Source organism: Ahaetulla prasina, chromosome 11 (assembly GCF_028640845.1).
Source record: "Ahaetulla prasina isolate Xishuangbanna chromosome 11, ASM2864084v1, whole genome shotgun sequence".
In the NCBI taxonomy this organism is placed as follows: Eukaryota; Metazoa; Chordata; class Lepidosauria; order Squamata; family Colubridae; genus Ahaetulla; species Ahaetulla prasina.
The window spans coordinates 25,581,029-25,602,240 of record NC_080549.1 but is presented as its reverse complement, the minus strand read 5'-3'; the positions used below and the strand labels follow the sequence as shown (position 1 = coordinate 25,602,240).

The 21,212-nt window shown below is 43.5% G+C and overlaps 2 protein-coding genes across 6 annotated transcripts in view; one reads left to right on the top strand and one right to left on the bottom strand.

Moving 5' to 3' along the window:
• ABCB7 (ATP binding cassette subfamily B member 7) overlaps nt 1–21,212 on the top strand; it is a 166,325-nt gene that overhangs the window by 12,188 nt on the left and 132,925 nt on the right. For all 3 annotated transcript variants that reach the window (XM_058196857.1, XM_058196859.1, XM_058196856.1), the window contains exon 2: nt 34–116. In XM_058196857.1, coding sequence (XP_058052840.1) covers nt 34–116 — 83 coding nt within the window. The remainder of the gene's footprint in view (nt 1–33; nt 117–21,212) is intronic.
• Nucleotides 16,740–21,212, bottom strand: part of UPRT (uracil phosphoribosyltransferase homolog) — a 32,498-nt gene continuing 28,025 nt past the window's right edge. Inside the window, exons 4-9 of one of the 3 annotated variants that reach the window (XM_058196862.1) lie at nt 20,303–20,380; nt 19,688–19,750; nt 19,288–19,449; nt 18,664–18,762; nt 17,736–17,871; nt 16,740–17,374 (exon numbers count right to left, since the gene is read on the bottom strand). In XM_058196862.1, coding sequence (XP_058052845.1) covers nt 17,765–17,871; nt 18,664–18,762; nt 19,288–19,449; nt 19,688–19,750; nt 20,303–20,380 — 509 coding nt within the window. In that variant the 3' untranslated portion in view covers nt 16,740–17,374; nt 17,736–17,764. Of the gene's footprint in view, nt 17,375–17,416; nt 17,872–18,663; nt 18,763–19,287; nt 19,450–19,687; nt 19,751–20,302; nt 20,381–21,212 lie in introns of those variants that run through there. The other 2 variants (XM_058196861.1, XM_058196863.1) reach the window with 2 other exon arrangements.

Here is a 21,212-nt window from a genome sequence, read left to right as displayed (position 1 = left end):
GACTGAGTGGACTTGTTTTGTCTGTCTGTCCAGATTACCAGTCACGGACTTCTCTTTCCATCGAAATGGAGACGTAGCAGCTTTGAAGAGCTGAGTTGCGCAACTCATGAGCTCTGGTAAGTGTTTTCTTCTTCAGATTAAAAAAAAAAGCTTAGCACTCCTCTTTCAGTTAATTTTTTTTTCCCATGAGATATTCGAATATACTGTGCCACCCAAAGTTGCTGGTGAGTGCCAGGTTGGGAAGCGTTGAACTGGAGTTCAGTATTAGTAGTGTGCCACAAAGTCCTGACAGGTTTGGTGCAAGAGTGCCAGCTCCAGGGCAGGTCAAGGTCTCGCCTTCTGGAGCTTGCCTAGAATCGGTGCTGGGTCGGCCCCCTGTCGTGTCCCACTCCTCCGCTGACGGCCGGGTCAGGGAAATCCGAATCAGGCTTGCCTCTGCAGCTCTGCCCAAAGTCCTAGCAAAGTCCTCAGAGCAGGCAGGAGACCAGAAAGTGACTTCAGCAAGATAAGTTCGACTTTGCCTGACTCAGAGACTGCCAGAAAGCAGATTCTTTATATAGGCCATGGGGTGTGGCTCCATGACTCAGCACTCATTAAGGCCTGCCCCTCCCTTCCTTCTGTTGCCTCCACCTATCCAGCCTTCTGATGAGAGGGTCACTCCAATCAGCAGCTGTTGGAAATAAACTTTCCTCAGGCTCACATGCTGTGGAGGAGGGGGAGGGGTCTAGCTGCTCCGTTTGCCTGGGCATGGAGCCAGGGCTGGGGCCGGGAGATGCTCCTTCTTCTGCAGTTTGTGTGGGCATGGAGCCAGGACTTGGGCCGGGAGGCATACATTCCTCAGTGTTCGGGAGCAGGTAAGAAGGCCCCGGCTGCTCTGAGGGCGGGCAAGACACAACACCCCCATTCAGATTTGATTCATCCAGGGGTCTCTTTGGCCCAGATGTTCTTATATGGCCAAGCCTACCTGACCCCCCCCCAAATGGAAAGTGTGAGCTTTTCTGATGCTGCTTGTGCTCTTGGGGAGAAGGCTGGATAAACGTCTATCAAATAGAAGAGGCGGATTTTGTGTTTCAGAAGAAGCTGACTAACTGCTTGCAAGCGATTGTGATTTAGAAGAGGTGTTTCCGGTAACTATTTCACCACAAGCCATTTGCTTGCAGGAAACCCACCGTCAACTTACTGTGCCACCCTGTGCCACATTTGCTGACGGATGAGTCTGTTCTTGAGCAGGACATTTCTTGATGGCACAGATATCTTTACACAAAACCAACCGCAGAGCTGAGAAGCATTTTTCTAAACCTTTTTGATTAGTCTAAACAACGGAAGCTCAATATCTATGGAGAGTCTCAGCCGTCCAGGTCATGGTTGTCCCAAAGGTGCTTTTTCAAGAGGCAACTGGACTTTCTGGTTTTTCTTTGAAGACGTTTCCACGAAGCTTCTTCAGCTCTGACTGGATGGTGGGGAATGGAAGGATTTCTACTCCTGGCAGACAGTTGGTCATTTGCATCCTTTAGAAAGAAAGCGAGGACCAGCTGTCTCCAAGGAGTAGAAATCCTTCCATTCCCCTTCCTATTCCCCTCCATCCAGTCAGAGCTGAAGAAGTTTCTTCGATGAGAAGTGAAACGTCTTCAAAGAAAAACCGGAAAGTCCAGTTGCCTCTTGAAAAAAGCACCTTTGGAAGCTTAATACTTTTTCGGAAAAGATCTCAAACGTTCCAAGCACAACCGCAAGAAAGTGTTCTGACCCAGCTCCCCATACACGACAAGCCCTCTGAAGTGAACTCAAAGATTCCTTTATTAGGAGCGCTAGCAGCCCCAGCAAAAAGTTTCTCTCCCACCGCAGGCTAACAAGTCTGTCCAGCAGGGAGATGAATAGTTGTCTGCCACATCTATACATCTCCGCCCCCTGCCTTTTATCCCCAGAGCTAGGGTGGGGCTTTGCTAGCAGCAGTGGCTCTTCTGTCCCAAGGATCAGCCCATAGGTTTCCACTGCTCTCCTCTCCTCTGCCTTCTGCGCATTTGCATGCCAGGCACTGAACCCAACTGTTCCTCCTCTTCCTCATCAGCCTCCTCCAGACCTGGCTGTCAACTCTCCATCTGAGGGCTGACGGATGGCCCCGGCTCCACCCCCCACCCCCCACCCCGGTGCCAGCTCCATTTCTTCTTCTCCTTCGGAGCTCTCAGGTTGCCTTGATGCTGACTCTGACTCCCACGCTGCCTCCTCCTCCTATGATTCGGCTGTTGGAGGGGCTGGTGGCCAATAGGCCACAACAGAAAGAATGGAGGATTGCCATCCAATGAATGTGAAAATATGAGAGAGGGATAGAATTTGCATTCAGGGAAGATGGAAGACAAGACCGGTTTCTCCTGTACCAATGCCACCAGTTGGGTTGGATTTTGGCTCCCATGAGAAAGTTGAACGGCTGAAGGACTAGAGTGCGATGTCACAGAAACTACAATCCATAAAGGGATACAGGTAGTCATTGACTTACAACCATTTATTTAGCTACTGTTCAAAGTTTCAGTGGCACTGATAAAAGTGATGAAGATCAGTTCTTGCACTTATGACTGTTACGATCAAAATTTGGGTGACCACCAGCATCTTCTTACAGGAAGTGGGACTCGCCTAATGAGCACACAATTCACTTAAAAACCACAATGATTCATTGAATAATCATGGCAGACAAGGTTGAAAAATTGGAGTTGACTCACTGAACAATCTTAGTAATGGAAATTCTGGTCCCAGTTGTGGTCGTAAATCGAGGACTACCTGTATTGTGCTGCTTAGTTTTGGAAAGGGGCAGCCAAAGATGTGGGCAAAGGTAGGGAACTTGGGGTCATGTCATTTCTTTTTAAACTTAAAGTTTACAGCAAACACGAGGAAGGGGGTGGGGAGAGGAAGAGTTCCTCTGGAAAGCAGCATTCCAGGTCCAACCCAAACCAATTGGCCCTTTCCTTTCCTTTCCTTTGGAGTTTTTGCCTCCCCAATTAAAGATTTTGCTCCAGAACATCAAATAGCAGCTACTGATGAACACGTTTCATCCCAGAAAGGAAAGTGCTGCCTTCTGCCCCCTCCTTCCACCTGCTCTGATCTTGATCATTATCAGCACATCTGCAGGTGTGGTTTCCCTTTCATTTCAACGTGCGCATTAAATGCAGGGCTGCCTAATGTCATGTCGAGTTTGGTCCTTAGGAGTAGAATAGAAATTCTTTTAATTAGACTCATTTTTATTCCTTTCTTTTCCTGCAACCCACTTCACTTCCAGCTTCCTCCCTGTCTCATTAGCTTCCTCTGGCGATGGAGACTCAGGAGGCATGAAAGAAAAAAACAGCACTTGGATCAGAAAAAGAAAAGCAACGTTGGAGGCTAATTCTCGCTTTCCGAAACGCTTCTTGAGGAGTCTCTCCTTGGTGACGCTTCCAAGGTTTGCTACACATAACGGATTTTTTTTTTTAAACATGGCAGCTCTGAAGTGATTAAGGCTATTCATGACCTTCTTTTTTTGTACGTTTTACCCAGAAGAATGGAAAACTGCTTAGTGCAAATGCATTTCCAAGTGCCTTAAGGGGCATTTAGCTAACAGCCTGGACTTCGTGTTGTCTCGTTTTGCCAAATAGGAAGAACAGCTCCGTAAAACAGTGTAGACGGACGGTTAAGCAGACAGCTCAAAACAGGAATCATGGCTGCCAAATCAAGTCTTACTGCTAGAGAACGGGGTGAATACTCACTGCTCCTGTAGCCCTAGGAAACCTCCAACACCCTCAGGCCCTAAACGTACTCATCATCAATGCTGATTTTGCTAAAAAAATCCAGCTCTTTTGAGTTCTCCTTTTTGATATAAGCACAATCCTTGTTTGTAGGTGACTACAATTGTCTGAAATTCATTCAGAACAGCTTCAGCTACTGGACTAGTTTCTGCTATGAAAAGAATAGTGTTTGAATTGCACAAGTGACCCCATATCGGACTGTCATGTGACTATGGACATCTTTAGACAGAACTTGCCTCCCTCCCCCCACGCAAAAGTCAGCCTGCCAGGGGGAGAGAGTCCGGCCCCTGGTTTTGCACGCAGGGGAAGCCTTGCTTGGAGCCAGGCCAGCCTCACTTCACGGACTTTTAAACCCTTTGCATAATCTGATCAGGAATAAGATTTGTGTCTCTCCATCATTCCTTTGTTTCCAAATATTTAAAGAAACTCATGGACAGAGAAGTCCAAAAGGCTGGGCTTCTTTCTCCCTGCCCCTTTAACTGGAGTGTTGGGTGACTTGATCTCAAACGTTGATGTTGCAAGAAGAGGTTTTGATCCAAGTGGGATCCCCCCCCCGCCTCCCGCCCCCCAAAAAAGAATTTTTTTCAGGCTTTTCAGTGACTATGCAGAAATAGGTTCTTATCTTCCCTCTTTAGAACTTTGGAGAAGAAAACAGCCCAGCACCATAATAGGAGGTCATTGGAAATAGGTTATAGATGTCCACCACAATCAACAGCATCAGGGAGGTGGGCTGGTGGTGCAGCTCCAGGAGCTGGAGTTAAACTGACTTCCCCCAGTGCCAAGATGGTGTCACCAAACCAGGCAACTGCATTTCTCCGCTTCTTCTACGTTTCGCCTCCCCACCCAGACAAGCAGATGAAAGCGAGACCAATAGTTGAGCTCTTTCCATAGAAGCCCACTCCAGTACTGCCTGGGGTAGTACCTCCATCCCACTGGGGCCATCAGATCATTTTCAAAGAAGACTTTTTAAAAATCCTGCAGTTGGAAGAGGCAGCCCACCACGTTTATAGTGGCTAGGACTCCTTCAAAGGTTTAGCTGGGACCTCTGTGGCTTTGCTTGTGGTGTATCTTTTGGGGTTTTGGAAATACCCGTGCTAAGAAGTAACCTGGTTTCATAGCTGGCTGGGCTTCCTTTGCTGATTCTCTAGGGGAGACCTCCCATGATTCGGCCTCCAGAATTGTCTAGGGCTAGGCTGTCAGTGTAGAAAGGCGCCAGCCAGAGAAACTGAAGCAGACACAAATCTTAGGGCAAATATTGAAGCTTTACTCATTTCAATAGAACTAGTTTAAACATTTTTTTCTGCTGATTATATTAGCCTTTGAACGCTATATGTTTTAAGCAAAATAGACATTTGCGTGGGTCCACATTTAACACTGATATTCTTCCCTAGTTAGACTTCATAACGGTGCTGTCAATCACTTGCCATGTGTTTCCCTTTCTTAAAAGACTCTTTTCTAATTAACAAATTAACAAATGCAGCTCCACTCCAACATTTCAAAAAGATAATCTACTAAAACACTAGATCATGTATTTGGGAGACTAATTTTTAATGATGTGTCTCTAACTTCATAGAGCTACGTGAGAAAAGCATCTCAGCTGCTACTGAACATTTCTCAGATCCACTCTGTTAACACTTATCAGAGGAGGTGAAAAGCTTGTTTGGCTTTCTCACTGAAAGGAGTTGGGGGGGGGGAGTTTCCAGAATTTGGGGATTTAGCAGGCAATGACTGGGTAAGGCTTGCCTTAGAAAATCTCCAAGCCACGTCTGATCAGCGTGAGTCTTACGGGGTCTAGAAGGAATGGCCTGGTCAACTGCCCTTTCAATTTCAGGCACTCCTTCATGCCCCGAATTTTCAACTGTTTTTAGACATTCTTGAATTAGGGACATCAAAAGCAGAGGGAAGGGAAGATCCTGGGACTTCTGGGCCTTGGCATTAGTCCCATATAAACAATTGGCTAGCAGCAACTATAGTTTTAGCCCAGTGTTGTTCAATCTTGCTGATCTTTTAGGTGTGTGGACTTCAACTCCCAGAATTCCCCTAGTGAGCATGCTGGCTGGGGAGTTCTGGAAATGGAAGGCCACACATCTTATAAAGTCAGCACGAAGCACCATTGCAAGCCATTATCAAGGCAATGAGCTGTTCAAGCGCTCTTCTGCATAACAGTTGTGTGAAAAAACAGCTAGGGAAGGTGGGTTCTTTAGCCATGATTGAAAAGCTGTGAAAGGTACTAAAGGGAAAACAACAGTTTGTCTGCAAAGGCAGCTTTCAAATGCCCTGTTTAGTTTACCTTTGGGGAGCAGTGATTATGATCCACAGGAACAGTGTCGAGCCCGGCCCAAGGTTGACTCAGCCTTCCATCCTTTATAAGGTAAGTAAAATGAGGACCCAGATTGTTGGGGGGGCAATAAGTTGACTTTGTAAAAATATACAAATAGAATGAGACTATTGCCTTACACACTGTAAGCCGCCCTGAGTCTTCGGAGAAAGGCGGGATATAAATGTAAACAAAAAAAAAAAAAAATTGCTTCCAGGAAAACTATACCTGCATTCACTAATATTTCTGCGTGGTTCTCCATAAAATGGGCGTTGGACTTATCTCACACGCCCTTTCTCACGACCATGAAAACGCCAGTCAGGAGAAGTGGGGTTTGACTGTCTGTCAAGCTTGGAGGACCAAGTCTGCAGAACTGTTTAAGCCCCGCCTCTTCCTGTTGGGCACCAGTTTTTGGCGAGGTAGCTGTCGCAGACTGACGTGTCTTTCTGAAATGATAAACAATTAGTGACCACCCTCCCCCTCGGCTGGTGGCCGGCCCCAAAAGGGAGGGGCTGACTGCCATTTTCACCGTCGTGAGAAAGGGCATGTCAGGTAAGTCCAACGCCCATTCTCCACTTCGGTGAGAAATGGCAGTCAGGAGAAGGGACATACCAAAGATTGTTGTCCGTCCGGGTGGGTGATAGCCGGCCGCCATCTTACTGAACATCGAGGACACTCTGCAATACCCTTTTGCCGAATGCTGTGTCCGCCGAGGTGTACAAATCCAGCTTATAGTGCCCGATGAAAGGCGTTGGAGTAGTCTACATTGCGGCCCTGCAAATCTCGTGTAATGGTGCTTGAGTAGACCACGCTGCCGACGTGGCGGCACTTCGGGTGGAATGTGCAGTGATGTGTGAAGGTCGAGGTAAAGACTGAATATCGTAGGCGTAAGCGATGGTTGACCTAATCCACCTACCGATGGTGGGTCCTGAGACTTTGTTGCCTAAAGAAGCTGGAAGAAAGGAGATAAAGAGTGCCTCCGTCTTCCTGATAGTTGAGGTATGCTGTAAATATATTTTGATTGCCCGATGCACGTCCAACGTGTGCCATAGATGTTCCAAACGGTGAGTTGGTGTAGGACAGAAGTTTGGAAGGATTAGTTCTTGCGAACGGTGAAAAAGGGAATTAACCTTTGGCATAAATTTAGGATCAAGGCGTAGTACGACCCTATCTGGGTGAAAAATACATAAGTCCTTGCGGATGGAAAGGGCTGCGAGTTCAGAGATGTGTCTGGCTGACATGATGGCAATGAGGAAACATACCTTGAGGGTCAAGAGTCTGAGGGAAATATCCCGAAGTGGCTCAAACGGTGATTTCGTCAAGGCAGAAAGGACTTTATTAAGATCCCATGAGGGATATCTGTGCACCGTAGGAGGATGCATGTTAGCTGCATCTCTCAGGAAGCAACGGATGACCAGATGAGTAGCCAATGATTGGGAAGAACTACAGGTGAAGACTGATGAAATGGCTGCCACCTGTTGCTGGAGCATGTTGGGTGTTAAGCCTGAGTCCAGTCCATCCTGTAAGACCCGATGATATGGGCCAGTTCCATTTGGGTAGATATGACCGCCTTTTTACGGCACCACCATACAAAAATTTGCCAAGTAGCCTCGTAAATTTGGGTTGTCGATGGGCGACGAGAGGCCTGGATGGTGGGAGTGGCGTTGGGTGGGATATTGAGATGAGCTAGGATGTCCTGCTCAATCTCCAAACGGTTAGTTGTAACCATTGGGGCTCCGGGTGGGATAGGGCCCCCTGAAGAAACTGAATCCTGTTGTCTGGGATCCACCAATGTCTGGTTACTGATAGCGATACTAGGACTGCGAACCATGGTCTCCGAGGCCAATGGGGCGCAAGGAGAATAAGTTCGGCTTTTTCGTCTTAAGAGTTTCCGGATCACTTTGTTGATCAAAGGCAGTGGAGGAAAAGCGTATAGTAGGCCATAGGGACTGTAGTGCATCCACGCCTTCGGCTCCCGGGGATGGGAACCTGGTGAAAAAACGTGGAAGTTGGTGGCGGTTCTCCGAAGCGAACAGATCCACCATTGGAGTGCCGTAACGATGGGTTATCTCTAGAAAGAGGGCAGGAGGTAGGCTCCACTCTGCATGGTCTAGTCTGCTGAGAGCATCCGCTCGGACATTTGCTGTCCCTGAAATGTGATCTGCACATATGGAAAGCAGATGAAGTTCTGCCCACTGGCCTAGTTTGAACGTCTCCTTTATGAGTGACTTTGAGTGTGTTCCTCCCCACCTGTTGATGTGGGCCTTTGGGGAGACGTCCGTGAGGACTAAATATCATGTCCGGAGACCCAATCGCTGAAGTAAAGAAGTGCTCGACGAATGGCCCTCAGTTCCAGAAGGTTGATGCTGAGAGTCCGTTCTTGCGGTGACCAGGTGTCTTGTGCCATTAGAGGGCCGAGGTGAGCTCCCCATCTGGTGAGACTTGCGTCGGTGGTGAGTATGAGTCTGGAGGGGTCCCTGAACCTGCTCCCCTTGGAAATGGATACGGTCGTCCACCAATGAGGGAAGTGAGAACCGACTGTGGTAGGCGGGGTCAAGACATGGATGTGGCTCAGTGACTTCTCTGGTATGGAAGGAGTATCCATTGCAGATCCCTGTTGTGGAGACGAGACCAGGGCACAATCCCAAATGTCAAAAACATTTTACCTAATAACTGAGATAGGAATTTCAGAGATGCCGAGCGAAAAAAAATTATTTGTTCTGTTAGCTCTTTGAGGCTAGATTGGCGATTGTGAGAAAGGTATACCATGGAAAGATTAGTGTCAATTTCTGCTCCTAGATGAAATAGTCTAGTGGTGGGTGAGAGATGGCTTTTGGACCAGTTTATGGAAAAACCGTGATGTTAGAGAATTTGCATGATGGTGGTGATGTCTTTGTGTGCTCCGAATGTGATAGAATGAGAATGTCATCGAGGTAAAATTGGATACGAATAGGCATAGAATGTATGTGGCCAATCAACGCCCCTAGTACTTTGGAAAATGCTCTTGGAGCAGATGACAACCCAAAGGGTAAGGCGGCATATTGGAAATGTTCGCCATTATAAGAAAAATGGAGGAATTTTTTGTGATCAGGAGCTATGGGTATATGGAGGTAGGCCTCTGTGAGGTCTATGGAAGAAAGAAAATCTCCCAGTCGAATGGACTCTAATATAGTTTGTAGAGATTGCATTTTAAATTTGCGGTATGACACGTAACAATTTAATGATTTTAGATCAAGAATAGCTCTCCAACCCCCTGAGGATTTACGTACCACAAATAAGCGGGAATAAAACCCCTGTCCATGCTGGGAGAGAGGAACCCGCTGAATGGCTTTGATGTGTAATAGATGAAGAATGGCTTCCTCCATCACAGCCCGGTTGAACTTGTTGCGGGATACGGGGCATGGTACAAATATCCTCGGGGTGGGGGGAGAAATTCTAGAAACAGGCCGAAACGAATTGTATGGTGTACCCATGCATCAGAAATGGAGGAATCCCACTGATCAGCAAAAAGGGTGAGTCTACCGCCAATGGGAGGTGAAAAGGGGGACCTATCTGGTTCTGCAGAACCCTCTGCCTCTGCCCCCCCAGAGGGTTTCTTGGGGGGAAGTTTAGAAGTTGATCTAACCTGGCCATCCTGTGAGAAACTTCCTCTGGATTGGAAGGATCTGTGTGTTCTAGGCTGATAGAAGATTGGCGAAAGGACTGCTGATGTGGATATGGTGAAGAGCGTGCCTCTGTTTGCCTTGAAATGTAGGGAAGAATTTTTCGCTTGTACTGAGTCTCGATGAGAATGGGGTCCAAGGCTTCACCAAATAATTTGTCTCCAGAGAATGGAGCTGAAGCTAACCTCCATTTGTTTCGGTTGTCCGCTTGCCAATTTCAGAGCCATAGTAATCTGCGAGACATGATGGAAGATCCCACTACTTTAGAGGCGAATCTAGCTGCATTGAGAGTAGCATCAGCGGAATACTCCAGAGCTGCAATGATTTTATTAAGATCTTGGTGTGACCTCGTATCCGCAGAAGGAGTTCTGGCCTGAAGTTGTCTGAGCCAGAGGAGGGTTGCTCTGTTAAAGAATGAGGTGGAAGCCGCTGCTTTGACCAACCACACTGCTGCTTGGTGACCTTTCACTAGTACCTTCTCAGCCCGTTTGTCCTCAGGGCGAAGGGATTCCTCAGGAGGACCTGTGAGATGAGTAGATGATGAAAGTGCAACTATAGGACCATCGACTGTGGGAACCTGAAGAAGATTTGACATCTCCGGTGCCATATTATATAGGCGCTTGTCAATGTTGCTAGGGTAAGGTCCCCATACCGGGACCACCCATTGTCGTTGTACAGCTTCTGTGAATAGTTGAGTGCAGGAACCATATCTGTAGCGATAGATGGTTTAGAAAATAATGAACCTGAGGGACCTTCCCATCTGGTTGCGGTTCTTGGATATGGAAGTGTCTCCTAAGCCGGTGGAAACCTGAGCTTTATATAGAAGAGATTTTAAAAGTTGTGGTTTGAACAGGCCTATGAAGGCTGGCCGGTCTTGATCTAGGCCTTCGTCTTCTGACAAGGTGTCGTCCTTGGTTATCTCCTCATCGTACAAGGATTCCTGATCCGAGTGGTCTGGAGATTGATCCCGACCATGGTCTGAAACAGAATAATCTGACCTATGCAGGTCCTGTTGATCTTGAAGCCCCGAAGAAGAGGGCAAGGGAAGGTTGAGGGAAGCATTGGGCCAATCCTGACCTGATAGCTTCCACAATAAGAGCCCCAAAGGCGGGAAGCAATTGGAAATTTGAGATATCCTGTTGGACAGATGATGGGTCCGAGGAAATTACTGGACCAGCTACCTCCACTGGGGAAGAAACCACTGGGGCAACCGTTGGTTGCAGATCCTCTGCCCCTTTTTGGAGGATGTGATCCAGAGGATCCCTGTGGGGAGTCCTCGAGGTGACGGCGTTTGGAGGTTGCCTTCTGGGGACGAGAGTGCGTGGCATCCACCATTTTTGCAGGAATGATAATCCCTTTTTATAATATGTCTGGCGCCGCCTCTGCTACGATTTAGAATAGATAAGAGGTTGTGGCTTGTCCTCTATAAGGTTCAGAGTTAATCAGCCGTGAGTAAGTGAATACTAGAAGAATTTGATCGTTCTGGAGAGAGAGGCCCCGTTCTCAAAATGGTGCTGAGAGTTTTCGCGCCTAAATATGCCGGACTCCTCCTCGGCTGCCCTTAGGCTCAAAAGGCTGCTGAGCAAGGTTGTAAAAACCGCAGCCCAAATTGTCCGGTTCACTCCCCACATCAACAGCGACTTACGGGCTCCGAAGCGCTCCTAGAACTTGCTGCAAGCCACCGATGTAGCTGCAGCCGCTGAATTCCGATTGGAGAGATAAGCGCCGCTCAGCTGAGAGAGGAGTGCACGCTTTTGAAGCTCTCCAAAGACGCTGCTAAGCAAAAGCTATTCCAGCAGCAATCTTGCTCAATCTGATATGATGTAAAATCGGGGAGCTGCAGTCCTCACTGATGGAGGTGGTTCTGCAATTTCGGGACTGCCAGCCGGCAGCCCGATGCCTGTCCATGGCCTTCAGCGGGGTCAGAAAATCTTTCATGCTGGAATATCCAATATGTATAAGAAGAAAAATCAGATGATACGACAGAAGAAACGGTAGAGCCGAGAAAGACATGTTAGTCCAGCTTGGGACTGAGTCAAAAAACTGGTGCCCAAAGGAAGAGGCTTAAACAGTTCTGCAGACTCGGTCCTCCAAGCTTGACAGACAGTCAAACCCCCCTTCTCCTGACTGCCGTTTCTCACCGAAGTGGAGAACAGCTTTACTCCTGTTTGTGGGCCTAAGCCTGCGCTTATTTCTTTTGTGATGGGAACAGAGCAGGAGAACCAGTTTGCTTGAGCCAGGCCTGCTTGGAACTTCTTGAACTCAGATCATTCCTGATGATTTCCAAAGCTTCCCTCACTTCAGCAGCCTAATTGAAAGATAAAGTCCACTTGGTGTTCTTATGGCTAAACCAGGGGTCTGCAAACTTGGCTCTTTTAAGACTTGTGGACTTCAACTCCCAGAGTTGAAGTCCACAAGTCTTAAAAGAGCCAAGTTTGCAGACCTTGGGGCTAAACCATTGGGAGGAAAACGAAAAACAAAAACCTTTTGTGCAGGGAAGACTTCAGTAGCCCTGAAGACTTTTTCTCTTAGCTGCCTCTCCCATACTCCCCTCCAGCTGTGACATCTGTCCTCTGCCAGCTTCCTTGGGAGCTGGGCACCTCTTGAGCTTGAAATGGCACCAGTGGAATACGTGTGAATTATATTTTTAAATAATTTTGGGGTGGGGGAGAACTGCTTAATTTAATAAAATTAAAATAAATTCTCTTTGGAGACATCTTACCAGCTGGTTTGTGGCAAGCGAATGAGCTTGTTGAATCAGGTTAGGAAGACTTCAGCCCCAGTAATTCCTCAGAATCTAAGGCCTCCTTAATGCCCATCCCTGCAAAGCAGAGTTGTAACGGGGCTTCCACAAGTTATGGGAGGATTTTCTTTTGCATGGTAGATTAGAGAGCCAGTCCCCTCTATTAATGGTCCTGTATCTGTATGCATTTCATTACCAAATTAACCCATTTTCATGGTTGCACAAATACTGTAAACTGAATCCTTAACTGTCAAATGCAGTACAGGTAGTCTTCGATTTACAGCAGTTCGTTTAGTGACCGTTCAAAGTTACAACTGCACTGAAAAAAGTGACTTAACTGTCCTTGCAGCATCCCTATGGTCACGTGATTTACATCGGGTGCTTGATACGTGGTTCATATTTATGACAGTCACAGTGTTCTGGGGTCATGTGATCCCCTTTTGTGACCTTCTGACAAGCAAAATCAATGGAGAAGCCAGATTCACTTAACAATCATGTTATTAATTTTAACAACTGCAGTGATTGACTTAACAAATGGGCCTCTGATGGCTCAGACTGTTAAAGACAGTCTGTTATTAACACAGCTGCTTGCAATTACTGCAGGTTCAAGTCCCACCAGGCCCAAAGTTGACTCAGCCTTCCATCCTTTATAAGGTAGGTAAAATGAGGACCCAGATTGTTGGGGGCAATAAGTTGACTTTGTATATAATATACAAATGGATGAAGACTATTGCTTGACATAGTGTAAGCCGCCCTGAGTCTTCGGAGAAGGGCGGGATATAAATGCAAAAAAACCCAACAACAAACAAACATAGAAGGAAAGTCGTAAAATGGGGGGAAACTAACTTAACAAATTTCTCACTTAGCAAACATAGATTTTGGATTCAATTTTGGTCGTAAATCGAAGACTACCTACAGATTGGCACAAACTGAGAAAACCTACCCAAGGGTAAAACTAACGAAGCATTTTGTATGAATGGCGCTGCTAAACCTGGCCCAGTTAAAGATATTATGCAAGAATAGTGGAAACACAAGTTGAACTGACTCTTTTGAGCTTCCCTGCGTTTAGCACCCTCCAGAAGGACTGGGATGATGGCTGGGAGTACGTTCCCCATGCACTGGCGTGCTGGCTTCCAGACTGGGAAAGGCTGTTTTGTAATTAAAGCTTATTGGGATAAAAGTATGTTTGTTGCAATACTTTGTACCAACCAGTATTGCCACTTTCAGTCCTCATCCAGTTGATGCATGTCATTCTGGTTGTCATGTAGTCACATAAGGACTCAGGATATGGAGACAACCCAGACCCACAGCAATTGAGCAAAGGTTCTGAAGAGCAGACAGTATTTTCCTTCTCATTTTAGATAATAAAAAGTCATTAAATGTTTATGCTCCCCTACTCCCAGTGAGTCTCGATGGCTCACAATGATCTGCCTGTTAACGGACGACACAGACCCAATAATTTGTGGCAGTGTTCTGTCTAGAAATATTATAACTAGTATTTAGTAATCTAGTTAGCCTTTTTTTGTGATTTCTTAGGACCAACTGAAATTCAGAAGCAGGGAAGAAGGGTAGTATATTCTTTTTTGAGTATCAGGAAAAAATTAAAGGACCTTAAATGGCTACTTAAGGAATTTGATGGTATTCTGTAGCAGTCTTTCTCAACCTTGGCCACTTTAAACTGGGTGGGACTTCAATTCCCAGAATTCTGGGAGTTGAAGTCCACCCACCTTAAAGTGGCCAAGGTTGAAAAACACTCTTCTATAGCATTTGAATCATGATCCAATATTGTAATGTTTATTCCTATTATGTTTATTAGTTTTATGGTTTCAATCAACTACGTATAATTTTCATACATTATTTAAGCCATTTTTAAAGCAGTCACAGGTGTGCAATATGCCACACATTTTCATCCATCTAAACTGTAATTTAGGATTGTGAATAGATGGTGAGAAATGCCTTCTTCCCAGTATCGGGACTCATTTGTGGCAAATCTTGCCTTGTGCTGCGGAACAAAATAACCTTAGTATACTGGAACTATAAACTTTGCACATTGTTGAGCATTATTCATGGAACCAGTTGGTGTTGATGTATGTGGAACTTTTCCATGCTGGAACGTCCCAGGTTCAAAAACTTCTCAAAGGCTTCCACCATTCCACATTGCCCACATATTCCTGAGCATGAACTGTCCTTCTGAGAAGCTGGAGCAGCGGAGAGTGGTCCTCGGAAACCAACCCGAGGACCTTTGCAAACAACATGCATCCTCACCACAAAACTGAAAGCCTCCCATTGGTGTCTGCTAAGGACAGCAAGACAAATGTGGCTAGGCAGGAAACCTGTGTTTAAAAATTGGCCTTCTGTATATAGCTTAAATTTTGGAGATCATCAGAATTGTTGAATAATGTTGTTGCATGCCGATATGGTGAAAGAGTCAGCTAGCACGATGTAAGAAATATTTATTTGGCCCCAGCCTATAACTGTTTCTCATGTAAGGTGTGGTGCACAACTGAAAGCACAATTTACTCTACTTGTAACAAGACAGGACCATGACATATCTGTAATGACAAATTGAATGTGACATACATACCATTCCTTTCTCCTCACCTGGGTGGGGGAAAATATATTAGAGAGGTAGGGACATACGATATCTCAGTGTTTCTCAACCTTGGCAGCTGGAAGATGGCTAGACTTCAACTCCCAGAATTCCCCAGCCAGCCTTTTTCCAGCAGCCAAGGTTAAGAAACACTGCAATATCCTCTCCACCCACTTCTCAATTTTTGGGGAGATCTAATATAGCTGCACTGCCCCATCTGTCTGTGACCCATCAACACTTAAAGTATGCAGAACAGGACGGAGTACCACCAAAGCTGCTTTAGCTCGATTTCTTGAAATGTCTGCCTTGTAATAATGCACCAGTACAAGCAAAAGAGGTTTGCTGTTTTGCCAGTCGCACGGCTTTGCTTTCACCACAATAAAACAAGTATATCAGGACCTACATGAAAAACCCTGATGAATGCATTAATATATTAAGAGAAAGAATATGGCTGTGTTGGTCACGGCTGATGGAGGAAGAGAGCTGATTTTACCTTCGTAGAATTTTTAAAGTTGGTTGTTTCTTATAGCAGAGTTGTAGATGAGTCTCTAGTTGGTTTAAAAAGAAAATCAAACATTTGAGGCAGAGGATTCACTTGAAGGTATCAGTTATTTCTCAAAAATACTTCCCACTTAATACACTGGAGTTAAGAGTTCCAATTCTTTCTCTGAGCTTTTAAGAGTGGTTTAAATAATAGTTACTTCCTATGGCAGGGAGGAAAGATTACTCAGTGAAAGAATACATGTAGAGAAGTAAAGAATGGCTGAATCCGGTCAAACGTTTGCATGAGCCACCAGCAGCTATTGATTTGACTGCACTTTTGCAAAATACTTTTGCCAAGTCTTTTTGTTTTAATCATTAAGGGATGTTGTAAAATTGCACTAACCTTTAGTTTGGATATTACTGATTCATGATCTCGAGGGTGGCAGCAAATTGCACAGCCCTTTATTTTATACTTTTAAATATTTTGTTCACTATCTAGAGTAATTCCTTCTTGGCTTTTTCTTTGGTATTGTATAATCAAGATATAATTGTTTCATTGATGATATATCAAGGAGTGGATTTGATTTTATAATGAGAAACATACAAAATGGATTACTTAAGTACAGCATAGTGGAGCATAATCATTCCTAAGGATTCCCAGAATCTCTTGGTTGTATCATATTCTGCTGTTCATGTTGGGTTTCCTGAATGTTTAACCGTTACATTATCTCAGGTTCATTAACAAAAAAAATGTATGTTCGTGATCATGTAGCAGTCTAAAGCATGAAATTATTTTACAATAAAAATGTTTTGTAGAATCACATGTGAATATTTAAATATGTTAAAATGTATTGTGTAATGCTGCATTTTTAAAATTCAAATACCAGGGAGTCCAGACTGGGTTAATGTATTTCTCTTGTTTAGCATGATGTAATCTGCCATTATGATTTAGCTTTTTTTTTACTCGGGGTCGGTTAGTCACAGACTGAGTTTCCAACCAGGGATATCTTATCCAACCATCTCCAAGCTTAACATTTTAGCAGTAATGTCCAATATACCTAAAACGTATTTTAGTAAAAAGTAAAATTTGCTTCTAAAGAAATGAAAATAAATGTCCTTAGGTCTGATGATGAAAAGAAAAATGAAGGTTAACAGAACTAGAACATTCCTGGTTTTCCCCCCAAAAAAATGCAAATAATCTGTGGTTGTAGGTACCAGCTGATTAGCAACCAGGAGACAATTACTGATATATCAGCCAAGCTAAAAATATTGTCCGGACAGTGACCTACAATGGCTGATACCCAGCAATGATCTTTCTGAAATGGTTTGCTTTAAAATTGTGTACAATTTCACCTTTAATGAAATGAAACATTAGTTTTGTCTTTAATTGTTCTCATTTGTGCATTAATTGTATTTAATTTAAAAATCAGTAAGATTTACTATCAAAAGAAAACTAGCTGACCTGTGGTATAAAAATCTGAGCAATCACCAGATGGCAGCAAAAGCAAAGCATTTTCTGTATCCCTTTGCAACCCTGGGTTGGGTATTCAGAATTCCGCAACCTAGATCTGATGGGCATGCATTGCCTCTTCCATTAGCCCATATATTCATATGTGAGCAGTGTAATGTTTTGCACACACCGTCTTTTGAATTGTGCCTGCATGTTGTTTACACATCTTTATTAGAGTTACATAACTCCTAATACAGTTTAGGAATGCAATCTAAAATTATATCCAAAGACTGGCTGGAGTCTGGACGTATCAACCGTTTCTAGTGAAAAATGCCCCTGTTCCAGGAAAAGATCCAGGTGCACTATAAAAACAATGAAAAGTACAGACAATGGTGCCTTCACAGTTAGTTTATTTTACTGTTGCAATCAGCCAAATTGGCTACAAAGAATAAATAAAGTAGAGGGCAGCAATTTGAATAACCCAACATTAGATTTCTGTGATCTGCTTTATTGCCCCATCTCATTATTAAAACAAAAACTAGACTTAAGATCAAGTATCCATCCATTTAAATAAAAAATTAGTGCAGGTCAACTATTTCCACCTTTGGACAAAAAAAAAAAAAAAAAAAAAAGAAACCCCAAAACCCCCCGAAGATGTTAAATATTCCCACAGATACCTCCACTTCAAATTATAAAATGTAGAAAAATGGTATAATATCTTACAGTAACAAAACACAAACGGGCTAAGTACTTCAATCTGTTCCAAAATACTTCTGCCCAAAATGTGTAGGTGCGACTGGATGAACCTCTGTTGTCAAAATTGTGATATCTGGAAATTCCTGGATTATTGATTTGGCACCTTTAAAAAAAAAGAAAACTGTAAATTATATATGTAGCTATGTTGATTTTCTACTTCTGGAATGTGCCCTTATCCAATTATTATAAGCTTTAATCAAAAGTTGACATAAATTCCTTCCCCCCCCCCTTTCCCAGTATTTTGTGAATTCAACAGTTGCATTCTCTTCAGACATATAATTAATTTCTATATGAAAGCTTACATGTGACAGTTTACACAGCTGTCAACAAGAAATTCAACGATACTTTTATAATACAGAAATGACACTCTGGAATATTCTTATTTGCATAAGACAAAAAAGATGTGTCCTCATAGGCATCAAACAAACACACACCCCATTCCTTTCTTTTAATCTGGCTTTTCTAACATGAAAGGATTTCACTACATAGGAATGTTGAAAATCTTTTCTAATGTTCAAGGATTATATTCATAATTATTCACTCCATCTCAATTTGTATCTACAATATTTTGAAGATGCTCACATCCGTGCCTTTTCTGAAGTACACCAAAGACAGTGTTTTTCAAAATCTTGCAGCAGAAGGGTTAAGATGATGTTTCTCCATGTCACAGACTGCTTGATGTTCTCATTAGTTTTACATATTTGTTTGGCTGTAGAGCTGAAACATCCCGTCTGCCACTTTTTAAAGAAATCAACGATACTGTTGTATATAGCCTATAATAATTTCTCTGTTCCCTTCTATCATGTGTATGCATCTCCTTAGATGAAACAAAAGCTAAACTCTTTCCCACAAATACCCTTATTTTATGACTTGCTACTAGCTTGCCTGAACTTACCATGGGGAGTAGAGAATAGACTCAGCAGGATTATAACGTTGGGCTGAACCCCGTGTTCTATGAGAACCTTTACGGCCTCGATCACAGTGTTGCCAGTGCCTGATAAATAGGTTGGGGAGAGGAGTGGAAAGAAAGCAGAGGTGAAATATCCAACTGTCTTTTCAAACTTTGTGTGTGTGTCAAGAGTCATCTCTTCTTTCAGTAGGATTACAACTAGAGTCTAATTGTGGCACAATCTATTCCCAATTCTTTTTGAGAAACTTCTATGAAGGATTTGGCTAAACAGAATAGTTTGGAACTTGGAAAAAAATAGTCAATTATCAAGTATCTCATGAAGATTTAAAAAGCTGTGGAATTCTACATAGTCATGCCATCACTTAAATTACATTAGCAAACTCCCCTTATTCATTTTATAGGAGTAGACACCTCTTACTCAATATGTGCAGCCTACGATCAATGTCTTGGCAGCTCAATCAGATTAAGGACTAGACCTTCCAGCAAAGCATGAAACGTGTATATTTTGCATCTCACAACAAGCTAAGCCTGTCCTCACTGGCTTTTCTATGTTCCAGCCGAGCACTCCATAGCCCACAGAGCTTCCAATACCGCCTTTAAAGCACTCACTCAGAATGGGGTACATGAGGAGGACTTTTCTTCTGTAGATGTCTGGTGGAAATTTTGCATAGTATACTTTGGCTCTCTGGGTCTCCTCGTCGCTCTGGATCAGGATCTTTCCTATTCGTATAGATCGGCAGCAATCGCGCAAGCCCTGTTCCATCGCCTCCCCTTCATTGGGAGAGGAAAACAGGAAAACGTTAGGCAGCAAAGAAGGGCAAAAAAACTGGTATTTGCACTCTCAACCTTGTTGTAGTTCTGTGCTGTTTTCCTAAATAGGGTTGACTATCTTACACAGGTGAGTCCTGGGCATTGTTTTTCAATCTGCATTCTGGTGTAATTGATAACGGTGCAATGATCAGTAATAAGAAACACTAACAGGCACGTAAGAAACTTTTAAGTGACCTACCGCTTCTCATTATGCTGACCCCACAGTTTCCCTTTTCAAATTTCACTCCTTCATATTTGTACCCTGTTGAAAAGACATAAATATTCTTTTTATTTGTTATAAAGAATTTTTTATTCTTATAAGAGTAAAAAAGTTTCTCCAAGAGTTGGTATCCTTCAAGTTATTCAGTAGTAAACCTAATAACTTCATTTCCCAGACCAGGGGTCTCCAACCTTGGTCCCTTTAAGACTTGTGGACTTCAACTCCCAGAGTTCCTCAGCCAGCTTTGCTGGCTAAGGGACTCTGGGAGTTGAAGTCCACAAGTCTTAAAGGGACCAAGGTTGGAGACCCCTGTCCCAGACAGCTTTTACTGCAATGACATGTTCAAATAAGAAAATGGGAGGCGTTATATATTTGGAACTAACCAGTCACAGAAAGAAAGGACAATATTGCAACGGTTGACCTTCAGGGATGAGAAACTTAATTTAAGATGCACTTTCATTGCAAACATTTACAGAGGTGTCTCTTTTTAAATGTTGAAATTTTATTATCATCTGTAGTCAGTTAATAAATTTCCTTCCTAAAACTTAGTCCATACTTTTTTGGGGGGATACACACAGAGAAAGAAAAACTCACTGAGTTGATGTTGTTGAATAATTAGTTGTGTATATTCTGACTCCAAGTCAGAAATCTGAGGAAAGAATCCAGTGACATCTGCAAAGAAGTACCAAAATAACTATGGAAGCTCCCTGACTGGTTTCCTGAAGCCTTCCCCAGCTTTCCAAGAGGTTTGCCCTGTGACTTCCAAAACTGCAGCCTGCATGTAGGAACGAATCAGGTCAAGAAAGCTATTTTAGGCTAATGCATTGAGCAGGATTCCAGGCAAAAGTAAGAGAACAACTACTTATTATCAGACTATTTATTTATAGACTCTATAGACAACTCTATTTATTTTCAGTCTATTGTTCCAATCATATAATGTAGACTCTGGCTTGATAATGCAGCTGGTTCAGCCATTTCTGCCAGAATGAAAAGCCAACTGATGGAATGCAACAGTGCTTCTTGCTTAGAAAACTAGTTTATAATTTTGAACATCTGAAACTAATTAATACCTAGCCAACTACAGCAGAAACAAACAAATGAAAAAACAAAACACATAGCCAATTTGAACCTGTATGAAAGACCTTTAGGAAATCCCAGGCTGGGAAATCAAAATATATTTAGAGACATGGATACAAGCTACTTGGTTTCTAAGAAAATTATATGGATGTAATCATGAAAATTCCAAGGAGAATGCTCAGCCTAAAGGGGTTTTTATCTTCACCTTTACCAGAGTTTAGACTCCTGTTAATAAGATGGTAAAATAAGAAACACAATCTTATTGTTAACTGATCCTATCTGGATCTAATCTATGAATCAGAAAATATAAAGCTCTTGCTTACATAAAAGCTCTCAAACTATATTAGAAGGACGTATTGATACAAAATAGGTGAATTTATCATCTCCTTGCTAGTTAATTAGTTGCAACATTTCTGAGACCCACTTG